The sequence below is a fragment of the Microcebus murinus genome, chromosome 18 (assembly GCF_040939455.1).
Source record: "Microcebus murinus isolate Inina chromosome 18, M.murinus_Inina_mat1.0, whole genome shotgun sequence".
Taxonomy (NCBI): Eukaryota; Metazoa; Chordata; class Mammalia; order Primates; family Cheirogaleidae; genus Microcebus; species Microcebus murinus.
The window spans coordinates 48,546,822-48,571,251 of NC_134121.1; the positions used below are offsets into that span (position 1 = coordinate 48,546,822).

General features: G+C 42.6%; 1 protein-coding gene across 12 annotated transcripts in view; it reads left to right on the top strand.

Moving 5' to 3' along the window:
• Nucleotides 1–23,581, top strand: part of TANC2 (tetratricopeptide repeat, ankyrin repeat and coiled-coil containing 2) — a 370,065-nt gene extending 346,484 nt beyond the window's left edge. For 7 of the 12 annotated variants that reach the window (XM_012747318.3, XM_012747324.3, XM_012747325.3 and 4 more), the window contains 9 exons: nt 1,770–1,903; nt 2,809–2,932; nt 7,301–7,476; nt 7,792–7,924; nt 8,481–8,510; nt 9,344–9,435; nt 11,332–11,478; nt 14,251–14,351; nt 15,936–23,581. In XM_012747318.3, the coding sequence (XP_012602772.2) occupies nt 1,770–1,903; nt 2,809–2,932; nt 7,301–7,476; nt 7,792–7,924; nt 8,481–8,510; nt 9,344–9,435; nt 11,332–11,478; nt 14,251–14,351; nt 15,936–17,919 (2,921 nt within the window). In that variant the 3' untranslated portion in view covers nt 17,920–23,581. The remainder of the gene's footprint in view (nt 1–1,769; nt 1,904–2,808; nt 2,933–7,300; nt 7,477–7,791; nt 7,925–8,480; nt 8,511–9,343; nt 9,436–11,331; nt 11,479–14,250; nt 14,352–15,935) is intronic. The other 5 variants (XM_012747321.3, XM_075994664.1, XM_012747323.3 and 2 more) reach the window with 3 other exon arrangements.
• The last annotated feature ends 849 nt before the right edge of the window (nt 23,582–24,430 follow it).

Genomic DNA, 24,430 nt, shown 5'->3' on the forward strand with positions numbered 1-24,430 from the left:
TAGTAGCTACTTTAAATTGGATCAGAGTATGGGAGTGAGAAATTTTCCAAATGTTGTTTATGCACCAATAAGATGGTTCTTATTGTTCCTAACAAATGCCTATCCCAGTCAAATTCTTAAACCACTCTTATGTTCTGACCCATATACAGAATGAACAATTTTTTTTCTGAACTGTTAGAAATATGAACTTGGGAAAGAGGAATGATTGCTTGCTTTTAAAGAATAGGAGGCAAAACTTCTTTTTCAAGTAAATAATTATAGCCATCAACACCTGAGCTCATCCAGTCAGGGTTTGGAAATGACCCTTACCTCAGATAGGACCAAGCCTCTGCCCTCCTGTGAGGAACTGAACAGACATGTCAATGTCAGGAGTTCCAAAATAAAACTGAAAATATACATAAGACAAGCCACAGATCAGTCTGGGTTAAGAGTGCATGTATCTTCTAAAACTGTCACATTTTCCTTTATAAGCCCTTCTTGTTCTCACGGAAGGAAAAAATTAAATGAAGGTTTATCTTGTAGAAATTACAGGTAGATTTTGCATATGACTCAGTTGTGGATAAATTTGGCCAAGCCCAGAGACAAAATGAATGCCATAATTTGCAAGCGACCATTTGATTTGAATTTCAGTTGCTTCTCTGTTTAGATTCCAACATTTTCAAACTGCAGTATCTGCACCTGCCAAATATTATCATTTTCTGATTTCTTGTTGGAGTAGGTGGCCATAACAAAGGAAGGACCTGCTGACTGCCACATCAATTTTCCAAGTCAATTTGGGGAAAAAAATTCTTTATCTTCTTTCTTTAAAATGAAACCTAACTCCTACCACATTCTAACATTGTTTTCCACTTTCCCTACCCTTCATCCATTCTCTAAAACAATAAATCTGTGCATTTGAGATCCCTTGGTTAAATGAGACAAGTACATATTTGTTAAAAGATGGACTAAGTAGCTCCAAAGTCTTCCTTCTACTATTGAGTTGGTACTCTGAGAACAAAATAGGCATTCATAGAATCTCCATTGTATCAAGGACTGTAAACATGGACAATAGCACAAGAAGAAAATGTTTAAGTTTCTTCCTGCTGTGTTCTTTATACTCACTACAGCTATTTTTTTTTGTACCTGTAACACCATTATCTTATATTCAGAAGAAAATAGCCCTTGTCATACCTCTTTTCTCATCTTCAAGACTATTACTTTGAACAATTCTGATTCTCATTTAAAAAAATGGTTGCAAATGTACTAGAAACTTCTATCAAATAATAGAGAAAAGGAATGAAAACTGGTCCAAGGCCCTTAGACTGCAGTTCCTAACTTTGGTTCTCTAAGAGGGTTTTGAGAGCCTGGGAGTAGAGGTTGGCCAAAGGTACTTCCCAGCTAATTCTAAAAAAAGACCTTATCTTTGCCAATACCCTTCTCTCTAGATTCTGAGTTAGAACATTTGTTAGAAAGAAGTACCAATAAAGAAGTAGGCCAAAGCAGAGAAAATAGTCTGGTTAGGGAAAATGAAACCAAGTGAGTTTGACCAAAAGTGATTTTTCAGTAGACTTATTATTATAATTGTCTCCAAATATTGTGTTCCCATTTAAATGTATTTTTATTTATTATTTTTCTTTAAAATTTTCCTTCATGGAAAAGTCAGCTACAATCATCATTCTTGGAGTTAAAGTAGCAATTACATTAATCGGACACAAATATACTGTCATTCTTTATTGAGGACTGGAGAGGACAAGAACCACCTATCCTCAGTCTTTGTTCTCTGCCCGTAGCCCTAACAGCTGCAGCAGGAAGGGGCAAACTGGAGGTGTGTCGTCTGCTCTTGGAACAAGGGGCAGCCGTGGCCCAGCCAAACCGCCGAGGCGCAGTGCCCCTATTCAGCACTGTTCGTCAGGGCCACTGGCAGGTAAGCAGGGAAGCAACAACCAGTTCCCCAGACAGGATTGAGTTATAGGTGGGAACTTCTGATGCAGAGAACAAAATAGGTCACAAGCAAAGTTTGGGTTACCCAGCAGTGATCAGGTTTGAGCAATATTCTGGTTAATTGGGAATATGACAAAAAGTTAACATTCAAAACCATTATTGTCATATATACTACTTTCGTACTGGTCATGGAGTGACCACCTTCTTAGATTTCACAGTATGCACAGGTTCTTTGGAAGGTTCATTTATCAACAGCTCCCCGCTAACCACTTACTTGGAGATGTCTGAGACTTGCTAAAAGAAAATGGCAGTGTATGCAAATTGTAGTTATACAATCTTTCCAGATGTTTGGGTTTTGGATAAATGTTAATTTATATACTTGGGAGGGAAAATAAAGCATATTGATAATAATCTTTGGAAGTATTTAAGCAGAAAAAGGCTATAGAAGCCAAACAGTGCCAAAGAATTATCAGAGGCACTTTGTTGTATTCAGTTCCCTCATGAATACTAACTGCAGGCAAATTTGCAACTGCTAGTGAGTAATAAAATGGCACTGATATAGGTAGTGACTTATGTTGGAACTTCCATTATGGAATTGTTTAGTCTACATCTTGGCCGTTATCTTAAATTCTTTTTTACTTAGTAGCTGAGTCAGATATTCAGAGTTGAATCCTTCTCATTTGGCTGTCCCTAAGAAAGTTAGAGAATAAATCACATGGTACTAGTACTTTACAAGTACTTATAGGGGGTTCTTGCAGTGGAAAGCTACATATAGAGGTGACTCATCTATATAGCAGTAGGAGTTCACGTGGTATAAGGGATGATAGGCGTGTGTCTTCTCCACAGCTCTTCTTGGGTTAATTAGTCCCTGTTTCTCTGTCTTTGCAGATTGTTGATCTTTTACTCACCCATGGAGCTGATGTCAACATGGCAGACAAGCAGGGCCGTACTCCCCTGATGATGGCTGCTTCTGAAGGCCACCTAGGAACTGTGGACTTTCTGCTTGCACAAGGTGAATCCTGGATGCTGGAGCAGCTGGCCAGTGCCTATAATAACCCAGTGAACCCATGATTTCCAGCAGTGGAGTCCAGGAGATATTAAGAGCAGATATTATTACTGTAGCTGGTTAGAACCCTCTAACTCTGGCATTCTCTATTTCCTTATGACTTGAGGGATTATAGTCAATTTAACATACTCTAAATATTCAAATCAGTAATCTGCAAACTTTGTGTGTGTTTTTTAATGTACATTCAATAATTGTTCATCTTCCAGGGATTGTATTTTGACTTTATCAATTCTTTTGTAAGCCTGCACAACTAATATTTTTCTTGAATCCAGAGGAGGCAAATGGCAGTTAAGACACCTGCTGAGAGTGGGACCCTGTATGGGAAATTGGAATATTATTATCCTATTGTTGTAATAAATTTCTTTTCACACTTACCAACATCCACAAATTCCTGGCGAATGGGAAATAAGTTTAAAGGAGATTATGACACACCACCATCGTAAAGTATCTCAGGCTTCTCTCAATTGCTATGACCTCAGTCACGTGTGGTTGATGATGATGGACCTCTGTAGTAGAAAAAGCTCCAGTCCCTGGTGACTCCGCAGTGCCATCTGGTGGAGCTTGAGCATCTGCATGAAGCAGGAGGCTTGTCACTGAAGCCACAATGACTCCATTCCAATTAGCCCCTACTATTAGTCAACTCAACCTAAACATCTACAGTTGTATCCATAAGCACATGCATTTTCCTTCAAAGAAACAAACCTCCTGAAGAGTTATGCCCAGGCCTGAGCAGCTGAGGGTAGTTCAATTAGGAAGATCAGGTTTCTTCTAAGATTTCATACTACGGTTCAGTCAGAGACTTGTTGGATCTTTAGCTGTACTGTATCCTTCAAGTTGAATTTGTTTCCACAACCGCAGTCTCAAGGTTGATTCAGTACTAGAAGAGAGATTTGCACAAAGTGGCTCCTGCTCCCCAGTACAAGCTACCAAACAAATCTGGCTTCATGATATCTACCCTCAGTTCTGCTTGTGGGAGTGGGGAAGGGGGAAAGTTGATATACCAGTAGAAGCTCATTAGACATAGATTTGTTCTCCATTACCAATGAAGACATTCTGATATTTCTACTGTTTGACTTTTTTCACACCTAAATGAGAGACTTTCACTAAATCAAACAAATTGTACAAACATTTATTTAGTCTACATTATTTGCAGAAAAGTATACTAGGAACATGAGGGATTTTGATTTTTTAAATTAATAAACTATAATCTATACCAGCAAAGGGTCCATAATCTGGCAAGAAAGAGATGAAACAAAGATAAATACCTTAAAGCAGAGAATCCTGAGTGCTCTGATAAAGATGTCCTTTGAGTTGGAATAGGACAGACTTTGAAACTTAAATAGGGAAAATGTTCTACATTTAGAGAGGAAGTAATACAGATGACAGGTCAGGGAAGAGTAACAGTACAGATCAGGTTTGGGGAAATATGCAAGTTGTCCAGTAAAGTACAAGAGGACTACTGGGAAATAAAACTGGAAAGGTATGTGAAAAGAAATGTTAAAAGACCAGGTTAAAAGAATTTGGACTTAATTCTGAAGGAAGTGAGGAGCCTTTAAAGATTTTCGAAAGAGAATTGATGCCAGAGTTGTGCTTTTAAAAAAAAAAGTCACTCTGGCAGTAATGTGAACAGAAGATTTGATGAAGGAATTATAGTGAGCCAGGAGATCAGTTAGGAAGCCATTGTAATGACATCCTAATCTGGTGGCAGTATATTTCTGAATAGGACAAAAGGGATAAATACAAGAGACATGTTGGATATAAACGCTGATTATATATAGGCAATAAGACAGATAGGGGAGTTGAAGATAACTCCAAGGTTGTAAGATGAATGTTTGGGAGAATTGTGATTTCTTTAACTGCATGGGAAAGAAAAGAGAGAAGCAGCAGCTTATAATTGAATTTTGGAAGTATTGAACATATTATGGATTTGTCTTATATGTATCTCCTTTTAATTTCTTAAATTCCATCTTATCTTTGGAAAACCAGTTGATCTGTAATATACATCCAAAACCTTATCCTTCTGTTTTTTCTACCACTGGAGACTTTGTCAAGGGAATTTATAGATGTTGCATCTGAGAAAACTGCTTGGATTCTCTCCCATATTCAAATTTATTCCATGTTAGAGTCGATGTTTTAATTATAAATTCTACATTATGAAAAGATAACCCAGTATATAAATGGCTCTCATGAGGGTTAGAGGCATGATCTCTTCCAGTCTTGCATCCTGCCATGGGAAACCACAAAGTCTGCTAACCTCTAGGGATACAAAGGTGATGGGTCAGGTAACTGCTGAGTAGACCCTGAGCCTGGCTGTGGCAGGTCCTAAGTTTGAACTGACATCTGAATCATGTCCAGCTGAGGAGACAGCCAAGTGTCCCATGTACAGTAAGTTGATCTCTGATTCAGTTAGTATGACATGCCAACTATATGAGAGTTCTTAGGTATTCTTCAATACTAGCAAGAAAGTGATAGGCTTCTCGCCATTGAATAACAGTCTAGGCCTTAAGAACCTAACATATATGAAACCATTTTTATTCTAGTAAAAAAAAATAAAAAATAAAAAAAAAAAGAACCTAACATATATTGAATTTTAGACTGATTACAAAACAGCCTGTCAAGTATGCTTGATCCTTACAGATGAAAATAGAAATGTTGAAGGAAAGCAAATGCAGAATATAAAAGGGTGAGCTTGGGGTTATTGAAGAAGACTGAATAGTTTAAATTCTGAATTTATTTTTTAAAAATTATTACTTTTTAATTGACAAATGTTATTTATACAGTCATGCATTGCTTAGGATATGTTCTGAGAAATGCATCATTAGGCTGTTTCATTGTTGTGCAAACATCATAGAATGTACTTAAACAAACCTGGATGGTATAGCCTACTGCACACCTAAGCTGTATGGTGTAGCCTATTGCTCCTAGGCTACAAACCTGGACAGCATGTACTATACTGAATACTGTATACAATTATAGCACAATGGTAGGTATTTGTGTATCTAAACATATCTAAACATAGAAAAGGCACAGTAAAACTACAGTATTATAATCTTCTAGGACCACCATCATGTGTGCAGTCCATCATTGACCAAAATATCCTTATATGCAGCACATGACTGTATTTATGGTCTACACTATGATGTTTCAATATAGGTTGAGTATCCATTATCTGAAATGCTTGGGACCAGGAGTATTTTGGATTTCAGATATTTTGGTTTGTGGATATTTGCATTATTATTACCAGTTGAACATTTCCAGAACAAAAATTTTAAATCTGAAATATACACACACACACACACACACACACACACACACACACACACTGGAATGGCTAAATCAAGCTATTTAACATATGCATTACCTCACAAACTTATCTTTTTGTGATAGAAATATACAATATATTGTTATTAACTATAGTCATCATGATGTACAATATATCTCTTATTTCTCCTGTGTAAGTGAATTTTGTGTTTTTGACCAACACCTCCCCAATCTCCACATCCCCCAGCCTCTGGTAACCACCATTTTATTCTGTATTTCTATGAGTTCTATATAGTTCTATGAGTTTATTAAATTAAATTCTGAATTTATTATGTGGCCTGGGCTCAGTGTCTTCCCGTATGTCCATTCCTAGGGAGGGAGAAAGTGGCCTGATACTATCATCAGTGATAAACATGTCCTGGGCTCTCTCAAGGAGTTAACACTATTGTAATGAAAGACTTTCATTCAGTTCAGAAAACATTCACTGATAATTTATTACATGCAAATGAGATACATAAAAGTAGATAAATAACAGAATAAAGTGACGTTAAGCAGGTTTAAGATGCAGTAACAGCAAACTGGGAGAAGCTTCTTGGAGGCAAAAGATTGAGATAGTTACTAGAGAATGGGTAGAAGGCAGGCAAGTTATGCGGAAAGAAAAGATATTCCACATATGGAGCAACATAAGCAAAAGTGAGGACACAGGAATATTTATGGGTGCTTCTAGAAGCAGTAAGCATATCCATTTGGCCAAAGTAGAGGATTTTTCCATGGGAATAATGAAATTTAAGTATCAAAAGTAATTGGAAATAAATTGTGGAAGACTTTGAATACTCAGTACGACCACCAGACTCTGTTTTATTGTCAGTTTACGGGATCAATTTTTTCACATTTTTATTGAGATACAACTAACATACCAGGATCAATCTTAAAATCAAAACAGTCCATAAACGAATGGTGTTCTTTGGCAGAGTGTATACCTCAATACTGGCTTTCACTCCTGCTATGAATTTTCATGTTTCCTAAGTCCTATGTTATCACTTGCTTTTGTAGGTGCCTCCATTGCTCTTATGGACAAAGAAGGATTGACAGCCCTCAGCTGGGCTTGTTTGAAGGGCCATCTCTCAGTAGTACGTTCTCTGGTGGATAATGGAGCTGCCACAGACCATGCTGACAAGAATGGCCGCACCCCACTGGACCTGGCAGCTTTCTACGGTGATGCCGAGGTGGTGAGTGCCTTTAAACAAGCCTCAGGAGAGTAGGGATGGAGACTGTTCTCCATGAATAACACTATCAGGGGTCAAAGGTAGAGTAATGTTTTAATGATTCCTGATACAACTTTCTCAGACCTATACTTGCTAGAGGGCAGGAATATTCGAAACACTATTAAAAACCAAGAATATAGCTAAAGTCTGAAACACCATGACTACATAGACTGGTTCAGACCAGCAGTTGAAAAAGGGCAGGCAGAAGCTGAAGCCCTCAGTACAGCAGTGCTGAGCCATTCCACCTGTGGTAACTGCTCTGCTTGATCCTTGTCCTAGGTCCAGTTCCTGGTAGATCATGGGGCCATGATCGAGCATGTTGACTACAGCGGAATGCGCCCTTTGGATAGGGCAGTGGGGTGCCGGAACACTTCTGTTGTTGTCACTCTTCTGAAGAAAGGAGCCAAGATAGGTAGGAGAAAGGAAGAAGGTATTGGCCATCTGTGCCCAGGGGCCAGACTGGTCCAGTGGTCTGGCTGCCCTGGGTATTTGGTGTGAGTGTGTATAGCTCCCCCTCTGCCCTGGCCCAATTATTGTCCAAGTGAACAGAGAGGCTCTTAGCCCAGAGAAAACACCATCTGAACCGTGGTCTACAGTACCCTGTGTTCAGAATCAATATGATTTTCTGCCATACCCCTCATAGTCTTAGCCAGGAGGCTGCTCTGGCCTTAGGCACATCTCAGTGCTGCCTCTGTACCAGCCCCACCCTGTAAGCATCCTGGATCTCTGCACCGCTGTGAGCCTTTGCTTTCCCTTGCTCTGTATGTGCTTCAGACTCTCAAGTCCCTGCTACATTGTCCCAGCTGCTCCCCCATCCCACAGACCTGTAGACAAGGGTTGGCTGATATGCTGGCTTTTTTGTTGCCTGCCTCTCACTGCTGCTTTTTCCTTCTTTTTTTTTTTTTTTTTCACCTTCATCCATTTTTTTTTCCTTTCCTACAACTTTTTGTTTTCTCCTTTCTTTGAAGGTTGTCAGACGTTACCGAGTCGCCCACGAGGTATATTTCACCGCTGTCAGCATCAGGCGTGGTCTGATGGCTTGGTCAGCTTTGCCTTCTCCTCTTTGGTTTAGCCTGCATGAGTTCCCTACACCTCTAATCTTTTAATTTACTTCACCTTAAAAGAAGATTTTTTTTAATGACTGTTGTAGAGAATAACTTGAACTTTTGATAACTAACCCTGAAAAGCCTAGATGGTAAATAATTCAGGCATCTGTAAACTAATCAATTTAACCTTTCCTTTCTTTTTTGTGGGTGAAGTTATCCTCAGTAATGTTGGTTTGTTTCACGTCTGTTTGACATTCAAACTACGCTCCTGATTCAAAACAAATCCCAGGGAGTCCTGTTTGATATTTATAATTTAAGGGAGCCTTTAGAGTTTTTAATGGTTTCCCTTCTGCAAAGTACATATTTTAATATTAAGAGACTTAACATCTAAGGGTTTTGAGTCCCAGATCCAAAATAAATTACCCTTTTGGATTTTTCAAATCTTGTGGTGATGTTTAATGTAAATCCTTTCTTCCAATTTCCTTATTTAAAATAATTCCAGACTAAGCCATTGCCTGCCCACATGCAACACATAGGCTTTGCTGCCCTCCTGTAGTGCAGGCTCAGATAGTCCGGATATTCTTATTTTAAGGTGAATACAAATCCAATGCAGCTCCTTGGCAGTGGGAGTCACTAAAATTTTCCCAAGTCTAAAGATGAGGTATATATTGTGGAGCAAGTTGTTCTCTCAGCAGAAATTCCCCCAGGGTGTTTTTTTCACCTAGCTTCCTACCACCCTTACATTGTATGAGTTTTTTACCCATCATGCATCCTGTACACTACAGGTCCAGCCACATGGGCGATGGCCACCTCCAAACCAGACATCATGATCATCCTGTTGAGCAAGCTGATGGAAGAGGGGGACATGTTTTATAAGGTGAGGGGAGGGAGAAACGACGTTTCCTCAAAACAGTCACTGACTGTTCTCTACATGTAGAATCTTCCAAAGTCGGACAAGTCCCATCATTTGTTCCAAAGTCAAAGGGAAAATGCCCTTCCTCAGTGATGGTCTGATAAATTGGGGATCCTGGGTATTTGCCTTGCCAACAAGAGAGCAGTGGTAGCTGACCCATTCCTGCAGCTGATTGGCCGAAAGCCCTGGCCACGAACAATTGGTGACATAGACTTTACATGGAATCTGCAAAGTGGGATCTGGAAACTCATAGGACAAGTAAAAATAAAATTGTGTAGTATAGCTATTTCCAGTCTATTGATCTTAGCTTTCATATTTAATATAAACATAAATTTAAAAGTCTATAGTAATAATACCAACATCCGTGAATAAGATAAAGAAACAAAGACAAGTAGCAATTGGAAGATTTGTTTGAAGTATTCACTGAATGACAACAACAACAAAGGTGTGGTGTCTTTTTGTACTCAAAATTCAAGCTAAGAGCTCCATACCCTAACACAAACTCCCATGGCCTATAGTTCCTTAGGAATATTCCATGTCAAAGTCATCTCTTTGTGTTAAGATTAGCTGGATTATCTTCTCCTGAAGGTGAATACAAATCCAACCCAGTTTTTGTCAGCATGCATCACTGACGTGTCCTTTGGCCTAAAAGATGAGGAAATGATTGTGAAACATATTGTTCCCCCTTGAATCAGGAGTATACCAGTTCCTGGAAGCAGAGTTCTAACTTCTAAGTACCTTTTGAGTGAGAGTCATGGTAATCTAGGACTCTCAGTCTTTTAGGAAGCTTGAGCCCTGGCCCAACCCTGATTTCGTATGACTTCAAAAAAGGTCCTCATTACTTAAGATGTCATATTTATGGACTTCAGAATGGCATTGCTCTCACAAATCTAAGTCCTGGATACAGAATAACTTGTGATATTCTAAGGCAAGGAGTCCTATCTCCTAAGGAAAATAGGCAGAGCTATTATTGTTCTCTCCAGAATTCTACCTTGGAAGACTCCAAATCTCTCCTTAGTGAAAGGTGCTAAAGGAAAAATAAAAGCTTGGGATCTCTGTGGTGTTGCAACTATACAGAAGGAATAGGGTAGATAAGGTAAGGGGTTGGGAGATGCCTCTTGCATCTTTCTGGGCTCAGCTGATAGATTTTCACATACAGAATGTAAGAAAAGCTCAAGGCCACTGTGATCAAATCCCTAAGTTGATTATAGATTTACTTCATCCTAGAAAATCCCTCCTACAAAGTCAGATAGAATGACAAATTCTAAGCTTTATTTCTCTACTACCATCCTACTTCATGCCTTTTCCAAAAACAGGGAAAACTGATTGGTTTATTTTATGCCATGAGATTAGAAAAGCAACGGCTAGAATGTTTTAGCTCTCACACCCTTTGTGAGGAAGAGGATGACTTCTTCTAGAGGGCTGGCAAGGTGGAGCATCAGATAAGAAAAGAGTTCTCCAGATAAGCCAGAAATTAAGAGGTAATAACTGTTGAGTGCTTAGGACTGGGAAATTATGCATATCCCAATGAGATCAGTTCAAGAAAAATGAACTTGCAAGGTCAGCCCCTTTGGGGACCAATTGAAAAGCTGGGGTCTCCACTTGCCAAGGCTTTGTTTCTCTGGCTTCTATCTTGGGTATTCCCTTCAGGCTTAACCTTTCCTGCAAGGCGAATTTTGTACAGAAAAGACCAGACCCTTCTGTTCTGACCATCAGGGCCAGACCTGCTCCCTAGGCTGGTGTGGGTGGGGGAGTTAACCCTTAGTAACAACTGCTGAGAGGAGGAAGGGAGTAGGGACCAAACTTCCTCATCTGCTCAGCAGACCAACGGTGTGTTTTGCCATCTTGTACTCCCATTAGAAAGGTAAAGTAAAGGAAGCTGCCCAGCGCTACCAGTACGCTCTGAAGAAGTTCCCTAGAGAAGGGTTTGGTGAGGACTTGAAAACCTTCCGGGAACTAAAAGTGTCTCTCCTCCTCAACCTCTCTCGATGTCGCAGGAAAATGAACGTAAGTCCCTCTCATCCCAACTTCTTTCTGCAGTCCTGGAAGTTGATCGCCCATGTCACTAGTTTTTACCAGGCCCCTGAAATCCTTCTCTGCCCCATTTGGAACTTGGTTGTCCTTCACAGAGCACTGACATTTGCAATTTGAAAGAAATCAAATCTAAGTATAATCGGTATCTCACACTGTAAAAAAGTTAATGCTGTACCTTGTAGCTTTCTGAATTTTCATAATTCCCATTGAAGGTGATTATAATACTATCATCCCCACCCTTATCCCCCCAAGTTAATTTTCTGGTCTTTGGGAAAATGTAGCAGAGGTCACTAGAATTCCAGCAGCAATTAGACATGAATTTTGGTCATTCCCTTCCTTTCTAGTATATTCCCTAGTCTTTTAAGGAAAGGCTGGAAAGAGGGCTTAGGACCATGGACTTCAAAGTTAAATTTCTAAAGCTATCCTTGAACTTTTCACTTCTTTCCTCATCTTTTTATTCCAGCATGCCATGTCCCTCCTTATCCTAGAGGGAATCTTAGAACTCTTTCTGGTCCTTTATTTTCTCACTAGTAGTCATTGGTCCTTCTCGCCTGCCTTGCAGATACAGTCTTAGATGTCCTCAGCCAATGCTCCCTTGACATGCAGACACTCCCAAGCCAAGAAACCTCTGTCAGATCCTGGGAATAGCAAGGTCATGTCAGGAATCTCTGACATCCACCAGCCTGAGGTCTCATAGTTCCTCAGGAGTTAGAAATAATCCAAGCCAAATAGGAATGTTGATCAATAAAGAATTCAGCCATACACAAGTGAGATTTAACCCTCAGTGGCAAGGTATCTGCTGTCAATTCCAGAAAGATGATTTGTATATGTGACCTTTATAGCATCTATTTCAGGCTGTAAAACCTAACAATGAAAAGAGCCTTGAGGAGGCCGGGTGTGGTGGCTCACACCTGTAATCCCAACATTTTGGGAGGCCAAGGTGGGAGGATTGCTTGAGACCAGGAGTTTGAGACCAGCCTGAGCAACATAGCAAGACCCCATCCCTACAGAAAAAAAAAAAAAAATAGCTGGACGTGGTGGCATGCACCTGTAGTCCCAGCTACTCGGGAGACTGAGATGGGACAATTGCTTAAGCCCAGGAGTTTGAGGTTGCAGTGAGCTATGATGATGCCCAGCCATTAGAGCAAGACTGTTTCTAAAAAAAAAAAAAAAGAAAGAAAGAAAAATAAAGAGCCCTGGGATAAACTTGGCTATCTCAGAGGACACTGTCATGGCCCCAACAGGCACAGTTGTCCCAGCATCTGGGGAGAATAGGGACATGGAAGAAATTCCACTGGGGAGGAAGGAGGGGACAGTCTCGGGGAAAGGCAGTAAGGTTCGTATGCCTGTAGTTTCTCCTGCAAAACAGAAGAAACAGAACCAAGGGTCTCCCATGGCACCAGCCAGCGAGAATGAGGCAAAACTCCGAAGTCACTGCCAACCTGCTGACCTCTTTTTTCCTTAACAAATAATCTACTTCTTAAACTCTAATATTTCCAGAAATAATAATTGTCCCAAAAGAAAAAAGTAAAGGGTAAGGTTGGAAACGGAGTAACTCCACATTTGTTCAGAAACAGTTAATAATCACCTCCCATGGACCAACACTGCTAAGCACCAGAAGCCTGTCTTCTTTGGTAGAAAATTTCCCATTAATTTTTTCTAAATTTTTACCTATGCCCCAGGGCCTTTTTCTGCCTAAGGCCTTGTTTTCTGCCTTAGGAATCATGAGTGTAACTGGAGGCCACCATGCTGTACTATGGCTTTGACATTAAAAGAAGGGAAAAACTTTTCCTTTTAGCTTAACATTTAAGGGGATCTTAAAAACCATGGACTCTGCCTTGTCAGCATCGCCCCGTTCCCAGGGGTTCTCAGAGTGAAGACAAATAGCTCTGAGACCACGTTCCTCCGGGGAGCCCCCAGTGATAGCATGGACCCACGTGACAGCCAGGGTCTTCTGCTTTGTTTTTTTATTATTATTTTAAATATTTCCTAAGTAAAGAACCAGTTAAGAGAAGAAACAGGCCAGAGAAACCACTGTGAAATGAGAAACTACAATTTATTGAGCACCTCCTGTGTGGTAGGAACTGTACGGTACTTTTAAACGCCTTGTGCTTAGTTCTGCCTCTGAAGTAGGCATGGATGAGAAATGGTATGACACGTTCTGCAGGGTATAAAGCAGACCAGAGACTTGAACCCAGGTCTGTCCGACATCCCTGTTCCATCCAGTCTCCAAACAGTGCAGTTCTCCTTTACTCAGATGCCGTCCTCCTGGATGTCACAGGACACTTACTTGTCCCTTAGAAAGCCAAGGTCTAGTGGGTGCAGTAGGAAGTTGCAGGGGTAGGACAGGAGTTCCACGTGAGGTGTCTGTGTGTGCATTTGCCTCATACATGCATGAGTAACAAGTTCAGGTTTCCAATTTCAGGAGCTTCATGGTAAAGGGTCAGCATTTGGCTTCTGGGCTGAAAAGAACTTTATTAGAAAGGCAGAAAGAGAGTGAATTAACAGTATTTTAATACTCTGGGCAAATAAAGTCCAGTGAGCAGTTATAGGGCCACACAGGGCAAAGGCAGAAGGAACTGTCAGTCCGTGAGCCACATGGCTAGGGCCATGTCAGGCATGTCCAGAGTCCCAGGTGTTCCATCCATAATGTCAAAGAAATGTACAAATAATTTGTTTTATTCCCAAGTTGTCTATTTTTTATATCTCTTCAATGACTCATTTGCACACCTATTATAATGACAGGATTTTGGAATGGCGGAGGAATTTGCTACTAAGGCCCTGGAGCTGAAACCGAAATCTTATGAAGCTTACTATGCAAGAGCAAGGGCAAAACGCAGCAGCAGGTGAGGAGAGAGAGAGAGGGTGAAAGGCAAGCGGTCTCTTCGACAATTTGGCCAAGGCAATGTAGGCCACCCTGGGGCATATGTACCCAAATATGTGTCTGTCCTGGAAGACTCTTAAGGCCAAGCTTTGGGGACGGCTCCAGTAGCACAGTGTTCAGCTAAAGATCAGCAAATCTTCTGGGCTACGGAGACCAAGAACATTTTACTTTGGGAGAAAAATGCTTTTTCATTGGAGAATGTCACCTTCTAAGAATCCTCTGCCATGTCTCAGTCACTTTTCAACCCCTAAAGGAGATAGCATAAAGAGACAACAGTGACTTAAAGAAGAGGTCACTTAAACAAAACATCCTAACAACCCTTTTAGAGGGAAAAGTAGGATGTGTCACTAACTTCACAGGCCTCTTTCTTTTCTTACAAGTATTTGGGGAATCCCTGGATTTTTTAGGCTTCTTTCTGGGGCTCTCCTCAAGTCTGGTAGCATCAAACCTCCTCCTCACATAAACCGTCACCACACCATGCACACAGACACGGAGTCAGGAGGTCCTTGCTGCCAGGATTGAGAGGGCCCACGGGAAACACCATTCCACCACTCCTCATGCCCATCTGCTATAGTTTGGCCACTGGGCAGGAAAGCCTCCAGAAGGACCTAGAATCTGCCATCAGTGATCTTTGGATAACTTGTCACTGTCCCTGATGCCTCCTGCCCAGCACCCTACCTTCTCCCAAACTGCATGGGAAAGAACTGCTTTGAGTTTATTGCTGTGACCAGTGGGGTATATCAAACCCAGGTGGAAACTAGTGACAATGGTGGCAGTGATACTATTCTTAACTAGCTGGGGTATCAAAGGTTTTACAGAAGCTCAACTATCAATCCTCTTTCCCTCTGGATTGGTCCTTTTCCACAAGGCCAATTTCCCCTTTTCAGGTAATATCAATAGAGAAGATGGGAATATCTCTGACAGCTCATTTCTTCATTCGTGAATCAGAATCTCCTCGGGGTCAACTCAGCTCCAGACCTGTGTTGCCTAATAACCTGCCCCACTTTGACAGAATGCGTGGAGACACAGCAGTGCTGTGGGCTGAGGGGTAGAAAGGGCAGAGAACAGGTTCTTGCCTAGGATAGAACAGGCCTGAAATTTGGAGCCAAAATATTGAGAATATAAAGAAAATTTTCTGCTGCATCAGCAAGATATTTAAATATTATAGTTTTACTATTTTGTTCCTAAACTACTTGACAGTGACCCTGTAAATGACAACCCCACCGAACCCTCATACTGCCTGGTGTGCGTTTGGGCACTGAGATAATCTTCCTGATGGGCCTGGCTGGACTGACACAATGGGGACATTTCTCCATCCCAGAGAGGCCAGAAGGAAGATGGAGGCTAAATGGGCTAGGGAATCATCCTGGACTCTTCTAGTATGACAGCTTCCTTGTTTCTTTCCTTACAAATCAGACTAAACCAAAACACCCCAGACTCCCACAGATGCCACCACAGTTCTCTGAAATAGTGACCATGTTCTCAATTCTTGGTGATTCCCATTGATTCAGAATAACTTCACTTCCTGTGTTTACATTTTGTTAAGCAGACAGTTTGCAGCAGCCTTAGAGGACCTGAACGAGGCCATCAAGCTATGTCCAAACAACCGTGAGATCCAGAGACTTCTGATGAGAGTGGAAGAAGAGTGTAGACAGATGCAGCAGCAGCAGCAGCAGCAGCAGCCACCGCAGCTGCCGCAACAGCCACAGCAGCAGCCTCAGCAGGAGCTCCCAGAAGAAACGGAGCCTGAACCACAGCATGAAGATATATACTCTGTACAGGATATATTTGAGGAGGAGTACCTGGAACAGGATGTTGAAAATGTTTCCATTGGCCTCCAGACAGAGGCTCGTCCCAGTCAGGGGCTCCCAATAATCCAGAGCCCACCCTCCTCTCCAGCCCATCGGGACTCGGCCTACATCTCTAGCTCACCTCTTGGCTCGCATCAGGTTTTTGACTTCCGCTCCAGTAGTTCTGTAGGTTCTCCCACCAGGCAGGGCTACCAGTCCACCTCGCCTGCTCTTTCTCCAACTCATCAGAACTCTCATTACAGGCCTAGTCCACCACATACTTCCCCAGCTCATCAGAGTGGATCTTACCGGTTTAGCCCCCCTCCCGTGGGAGGGCAGGGCAAAGAATACCCAAGCCCTCCCCCTTCCCCTCTCCGTAGAGGTCCTCAATATCGGGCCAGCCCTCCAGCTGAAAGCATGAGTGTCTATAGATCCCAGTCTGGTTCACCTGTACGCTATCAGCAAGAAGCAAGTGTCAGTCAGCTTCCTGGCAGACCCAAATCTCCTTTATCCAAAATGGCCCAGCGGCCCTACCAGATGCCTCAGCTCCCTGTGGCAGTTCCCCAGCAGGGGCTCAGGCTACAGCCTGCCAAGGCCCAGATCGTGAGAAGTAACCAGCCCAGCTCAGCAGTTCATTCAAGCACGGTAATCCCCACGGGAGCCTATGGCCAGGTAGCCCATTCAATGGCTGGAAAATACCAGTCTTCACAAGGAGACATAGGAGTAAGTCAGAGCCGTTTGGTTTATCAAGGGTCAATTGGGGGAATTGTAGGGGATGGGAGACCAGTGCAGCATGTCCAAGCCAGCCTGAGTGCAGGGGCCATCTGTCAGCATGGAGGATTGACCAAAGAAGATCTTCCACAGCGACCTTCCTCAGCATATCGAGGTGGAATGAGATACAGCCAGACGCCACAGATTGGGCGTAGCCAGTCAGCATCCTATTACCCAGTCTGCCATTCAAAACTAGATCTGGAGCGGTCCTCCAGCCAACTAGGTTCCCCTGATGTCTCACATTTAATCAGGAGACCTATCAGTGTCAACCCTAGTGAAGTCAAACCCCACCCACCAACTCCCAGGCCACTGCTGCACTCCCAAAGCGTAGGCCTTCGCTTCTCTCCGTCTAGCAATAGTATCTCATCCACTTCCAACCTTGCTCCTTCCTTCCGGCCATCTTCCTCGATTCAACAAATGGAGATCCCACTGAAACCGGCATATGATAGGGCATGTGACGAGCTGTCACCAGTATCTCCCACTCAAGGAGGTTACCCCAGTGAGCCCACCCGATCCAGGACCACACCATTCATGGGGATCATAGATAAAACAGCCCGGACTCAGCAGTACCCCCACCTTCACCAGCAGAATCGGACCTGGGCAGTGTCATCAGTGGATACCGTTCTCAGCCCCACGTCTCCAGGCAACCTGCCTCAGCCCGAGTCCTTCAGTCCACCATCATCCATCAGCAACATTGCCTTTTATAACAAAACCAACAATGCACAGAATGGCCATTTGCTGGAGGACGATTACTACAGCCCCCATGGGATGCTGGCTAACGGGTCTCGTGGAGACCTCTTGGAGAGAGTCAGCCAGGCCTCCTCCTATCCCGATGTAAAGGTGGCTCGGACCCTACCTGTGGCTCAGGCGTACCAGGACAACCTGTACAGGCAGTTGTCCCGAGACTCTCGACAAGGGCAGACATCCCCTATCAAACCAAAGAGACCATTTGTGGAGTCTAATGTTTAAAAGACGTTTGTTGGAGTGAGACCCATATGTTTTCACTGCACATTTTCAGGCTTGGTTTCCACTGGAGGTAGTTCTCTGGCTTAATTTCTCATGTAGTTTCTGTGTGGTGTTCAGAGGTGGCAGCCCACATGCTGAAATTCTTTGCATGCAGCCGACTGGGAAGCTGGCCTCCGGGGAGCCAGGACTTCAGTTTCTCTGTCTGTGCCCCAGCCACATGCTCTCTCCCTCTCTTCAGATGCCAACGAGGAGATTTTTTGCCGTGTGCTTTAACCCAGGGAGATCAGACACACTGGTCAGCTTTTTCCAGGAGACAATCGCTTTCACTGATGTTCTTGTTGTGTAAATGTCTTTTTCCTTTTTTTAAAAAAAAAAAAAAGGATATTCTTGTTCGTTTTCTTCTAGGAACTTTAGAAAGAGTGTGATGCCCCTTTGCCTTCTTAGCCAGTGTCATCCATATAGGCAGCCCTGGTGCATTCTTGTACCATTCTTGTACCCCAACCCCATACTGCCAGCTCCCTGCAGTCAGGTCCAGAATGTTCATTAGGATTCCTGCCAGTCTTCCTATGGGGTAAAAGGATCAAGGAGGGAGAGAGAAGAAATAAGTCTGCTAAATTGGAAAAAAGAAAAAAAAACAATATAATTAAAATCACTACATTGATTTTCCAAGAGACATTTTAGGAACATTTTGAAAACAACTAGCCCTTTAAATATTTCAGCCAAGGAAATTAGATGAGAATTATGGACATTTTAAAAGAATTCACCGAGTTATTCTCTAGGTTTTTAGCTAACAACCACTAAAAGCTACTGATTTTCTACAAGTGGGGGAGGGAATAAATATATAGAAAGAGGGAGAGAAAGAGAAAAAGAAAGATTGTTTTGGATTCTCAATGAAAGGTTGTAGAAAATCTGTCTTGGAGAAGTATACTGTTTAGATCCTGATACATCACTGAGCATCATATTCCATAAAAAGCACTCTTCCTGAAGGGTTGATCTGTACAATAATCCTGTTAGTTGGATCTTCCCCTAGAGCCAGATTTTGTTCTACTGGCCTTTCTTTTTTTAAACCCAGATGACATAGTGAAGAAATTGGTTCTTTCAGAAGCAAATTGGATTCTCTTGGGACTGTAAGACTGATCCCCAGAGTTTGCACCCAGGGCCATTGCATTCCATACCACTTGTCTAATTCCATTTCAAGATCTATAATTTCATTATCTATCATTGCAGGAATTGTTCTTTTCTTTTTCTAGGAGTAGTTGGGGCATGAGATATTTTAAAATTAGACACAACAAAAAGTGTTCCAGGGTGAAGAAGGACCCCTTTCCATCTTGTTTTCTAGCCATGGGTGGGGCACAAGATAGACAGCAGGCCTCTGATCTGGGCACCCTCTACACATCTTCTAGGTCATTTGCTAACCCGACTTTTGAGGGACTGGATTCACTATTAAATGGACAACAAGAACATTGAAACCACAGTTTAGCACGGGCCTGATACTGGCTGTTCATCAGCTGTTAAAATTAAACAACCCGACCAACTAAACAAAAGAGCATTAGTTCTCTGTTACTAGGAATCATTCCCCTGTTGTTAGTAAAGAGCTACAGGAAAGGCAATTTCCTGAATAAAATCCAGTTGTGACCAGACCCATTTGTAATAGTAAATGTCCTCTGAAGGGAACATGAAGCTGAGATCAGAAACATTTCTTTACTAATTTAGAATCTGCCAAACAGATGGACCTCCCCCAACCCCACCCTCAAGCCTAAAACAGGCCAGGACTTGTCTATGCTGGAAGCAGACAGCTGGGCTAACTCAAGACCCAAACTCTTTCCACTCTCTGATGCTTAAGGACTGCCTCCTCCTCATCTTGATCAGGGCAGGCCCGCACGCACGCACCCAAGAAGGTGAAATCTATAGCTCTAGCATTAGCCCACAGCTAGGAGCCCAGCAGCTTCTCAGCTCCCTTTTTGGCAGGTCTCAGCCCTGTTGGTCTCTTTGTATCTTATTCCTTTTTAACCACCTGTCACTGAGGAGCTGCCACATTTCAAAGAATTCCTCAGTGTCTATTAGAAAAGTGCCCCTGCTTATTTGGAATGCCACACATGCCACCTGCATTCAACATGACTGGGTAGGTGAGCAGGTCCTGCAGCTGTACAAATCTGCCACTGATGCCACTTCTCCCCAGGGTCTCTGGGTTCTCCAGGACAAACCAGAGATCTAGGGTCTATAACATACTGGGCAAACACCTAAAATGTCAATAGTCAAAATGGAATTAGTATTACTTTTTTGCCATTGTAAAAGAGAGTGAATATCTGGGTGCCAGTTGTTTTTGACCAGAAGATGCCAACTGAAGCTTATTGGGGCAGGAGACAAAATTTTTCCTTAGAAGCAGACTGCCTATGCCCTGTTTGCTACTTCACTGCCAGGGGATGATCCTAGTACTGTATTTTAGAGATGCCCCTTCCCCAGCAGCAGACACTTGCTGAATCAATGTCTGGCTTCAGGTGAGGGGAAGTTTTTCATATGAAACTGGTAAGTTCCACTCACCCAATTCATATCACCCTGAAATGGAGGACAGAGGTGACAAACTTCAGCTTATATAGGTTTCTCACCAAATTGTATGTTCCGTTTGCCCAAAATTCTTGCACTAATGAGTTTCTTCACATCATGTCTATAAATGGGTGCACTTTACTGTTTGAATTTGTAACTCTGATAAATACTGGATATTTAAGTGTGAGTAATGTCTTCATTAGAAAATAGCAGAACCGCTCTTGTCTTTTAGTGTATTTTTCAAGAAAAAAACAAGGAAAAGAAAGACATCAAGCAGTGGATCACAACATTTATAGCACAAGAAATAACTGTTGTATATAAGCATCAAAAAGATTAAGAATTTTTTAATGCAAAAAAAATATTTGCAGTGATTTTAAAGTGCTTTTCCAGCAATTTTCTTAGGGACTCCTGAGACATGGTTACTTTATTTACTGGATCAGTAAGGCACACAATTAACAATTAAAAATTAATATTTATTTACAAAGTAAAGGGAAAACCTGTGTAACATGAGAATTTGGCATGGACAAAATGGAGACCATTTTGTATCTGCTGTTGTATCTTGTCCCAGTTGCAGATGTGCACTATTAAAGTCCCGAGTTAATAGAGCACAAACCATTCTTGTTCCTCTCCCATGTGCCCCTCTTTTTAGATGTGTTTAACTTAAACTTGATGGCTCAGGAAAATTCCATTAATTAGAATCATGTACAGTACCCCAGGTCGTTGTCCAGATAAACAATTTTGCTAATTTAGTTAAGCCTGGATTATTAAACACTTTTCCTAAATTATTGTAAACAGAACAGCTTAGAGAAAGGTATTCTCAGTCCTTATATTGTATAGCAGTTTATGATCCCCTCTCTAAATATTGGTATTTTTGTATTCCAGAGATGTACCCAATAGAAAAATTTAAAATCAGTATCTAATATCCGTAAGTATTTTTCCTTAGATTTTAGTCATACACGGTGGGATATGTGGATGTCACCTGTGCTTCACCATACTTGACCACTAGGTGTCACTGTGGCTCTGCACCACGCTTGTCTTGTAGCAAAGAATGGCAGCCGCTCCTAGGGCAGCACGCAGGCTCAGAGGTTCAGGAAGAAGGGAACAAAGGCCTGGAAGGGGTCTTCATGCATCTGTGCCACATGGCAAGACAAACTCTTTGAACACTACATTCCTTGGACCTGAGGCCAGGCAGAGGCTGGGAGAAGGTTAACTAGAACTCCCTTGCTCTGGTGGATGGATGGGTATGTTGAGAGCCCCTTCCTCCCACAAGCCTTTTTCCTCACAGTTCCTCTCAGCCTCCAACTTCTATTACTCTAAAGGTGTCACAGTTGGGTGGTTCGATTCAAAGATAGTTATTTTTCTACTGCAGAAATGCCTTGGACAAAACCAGTTGCTTACTGAATCTTTGCCACAAAATGGAACAGGCTCCCCAGGGGGCAGAATGTGCCCATCCCTGTGCCCAGTCTCCTATTGATGCTCCCAGTGCCCAGCAGCCTCGCCCACCCTGCCTGTCTGTCCCTGGGCTGCCCACTTCTCAAGAAGCCAACCTGCAAAGGCAGCCTGCTGATGCCTCACGCCGAGGGCTGAGCTGTCCTGTTGCGTGCTCATTGCGAGGTGTGGCTTTTTCTCCTTTTCCTCTAGGAATTCCAGACCAACCATCTGCCATGACTAACAATGAACAAAGGGCTTAGGGGTAAGAGCTACCTACAAAGACGTGTCATGGAAACCTTCACCATGCAATGCCTTGAACTCAGCTCTGGCTGCTCCCAAGAAAAGGTGGCTGGCTGGGGGCCTGGACACAAGCACAATGGGGCTGGTGGAGCCACTGTGCAGAGCTACTTGAATAATCACTGGGTCTTCATCAACTCCTTTTATAATACAGACCACTCAAGGGCTGAAGTGTTGGTAACCTTCATTTCGGTGTCCAATGCCTCACAGCAGCTGAGCCACCCTGAGATGCTAGTGGCCGAATGATGGCCAGTCAGAGCTTTGAAAGTCAGTACCAAATGAACGCGTAATTGGACACCAAAAATCAAGTGTTACTTTCATGTTTCCTCACCCACATCACCTCATTTCTTCCTGCTGACTCTGTGATACCTACACTAAGCTGACCTGCCAGGCCGTAGCTGGATGCATAGAGATGCAGGCCAGCGTCGCTCTCGTTTTTTCAGATAGACCTACTCTGTGGAAAGGAAGTGCCCTAGCTGCTTTGTTTTTGTAGCACTTGCTGGCTGATTTTTTTTTTCAAATCACTAGCCAGAAAATCTGGTGAGGGGGGCCTCAGCTTACTCCCTTTGGTTCCCAGGACCAGACAAGAGTTAATTTGGGAAAATTTAGTACTTGAATGTACCTGCCTTATTGTGTACCAATTTACTGGAAAAAAAAAAAAAGAAGAAGAAGAAGAAGAAGAGTTAGAGATGCCGGCTGTAGATCTCCACTTCACTCAGTTTATTTTGGAAATCCTGTAAGTTACACTTCCTATCCTACTTTGTTTTGTTGTTCCCTTTGGCTGATTCCTGCCGAGTGGGGCCAGTTCCTTGTCCGGCTCAGGGCGGGTGCCATTCACAGCGCAGCCTCCTTTCCATCTAGCACAGCGTCTCTGTCTCTGTTCTGTCTCCTCCAAATCCAAGATGATTTTAATTAGTACAGATATGTACAGTCTACAATTAAAGAGTGATTTGTACTAATATGATTTTGATTCTTCCTCCTCTTTGCTGTCCTTTCAAGACACTTGCTGGAAAAAGCTTTAATGCACTTAGTTTTCCTTTAGGTTTTCTATAATTCAGATGTAAAGGACTTTCTCTGTACAGTATATTATCCAATGCATGTTTGTTCTCTATCCTGATATATTGAACACCACACAGTTGTGAACTCTTGCAGTGGGCATGTCCCACACCCAACAGAGGCATCCAGCCCCCTGTGTATAAGGAAAGACATTTTCCTTTGCTGTACTTGCTTGAGCAGTTTTATTGTCTGTACATGTGAGCTGTGTGAGATAGATGTGAAAAGTTCAAACGAATGCATTTTCCTGCCCCATGTATACAGATCGTCATCTGTACAATGAACTGTATGTATGAAAGCAAATGTACTTATTTATAAATGGCTAACACTTGGAAAAACATGGCGTTGTGGTGCTTTTCTCCTTCCATTACAATCTTTCTCCAGGGAGCTGGCTCTGAAGCTCGCCCTCACTGACGCACACAATGTGAGGATGCCTCCCCCAAGGAAGAATTTGGCAGGTTTGGGGCTAAGGCCAAATTCCCAGTGATTTGGTTGGTCCACTGTGGAACATTCAGAGTCACCCGTTCGTGCACTTATTCACTCAGTCCAGTTATTGAGCACTTCCTCGGAGTCGGACACTGCAGTGTGGTCTTGTGATAGCTGTAGGCAAGAAACGATGCAGTTCTAAGGACCTGTCAGCAAAGGCTTGCTGCATTTGTTGAGAAAAGGAGGCTTTTTCTTCCGTGGAAGAGGTTTTTCTCCAGCTATACCAAGGGTGCACTGAGCTCTTCTTATTGAATTTTGATAGCTGAAGCTACACCCCCAATCCAGCCGCCTTACAAAAATCCAAGGCTGAAGTGGGCTGCCAGTTTGAGTGGCTTGGAGACTGCATGTCCCAGGTTGTGGGGACGACAGCCCTCCTGATAGCTCCAAAGGCTTAGTCAAAGCTGGAGGCCCACTGCTTCCAGTGGCTTTACTTTTTCTTCAGAAATTCTGACTTCCAGTCCTCACCATATAGAGAGCTAGGCAGTTGCGCTGTGAAGGGGGAGATTGCAGATTTCCTGAAAAGGCTGGAGACTCAATATCTTTAAAAAAAAAAAAAAAAGGAGAACCGAGCCCTGGAACCTTTCTGCTTAACTGCTACCTCTGCCTGCTTCAGGGACAGGCAAGGAAGCAGACCACTTCCTCTAGACATCAGATTTGTGCTAAACAAACATTCCCGCTGTGTTTGTGTAGCACACCCATTTCC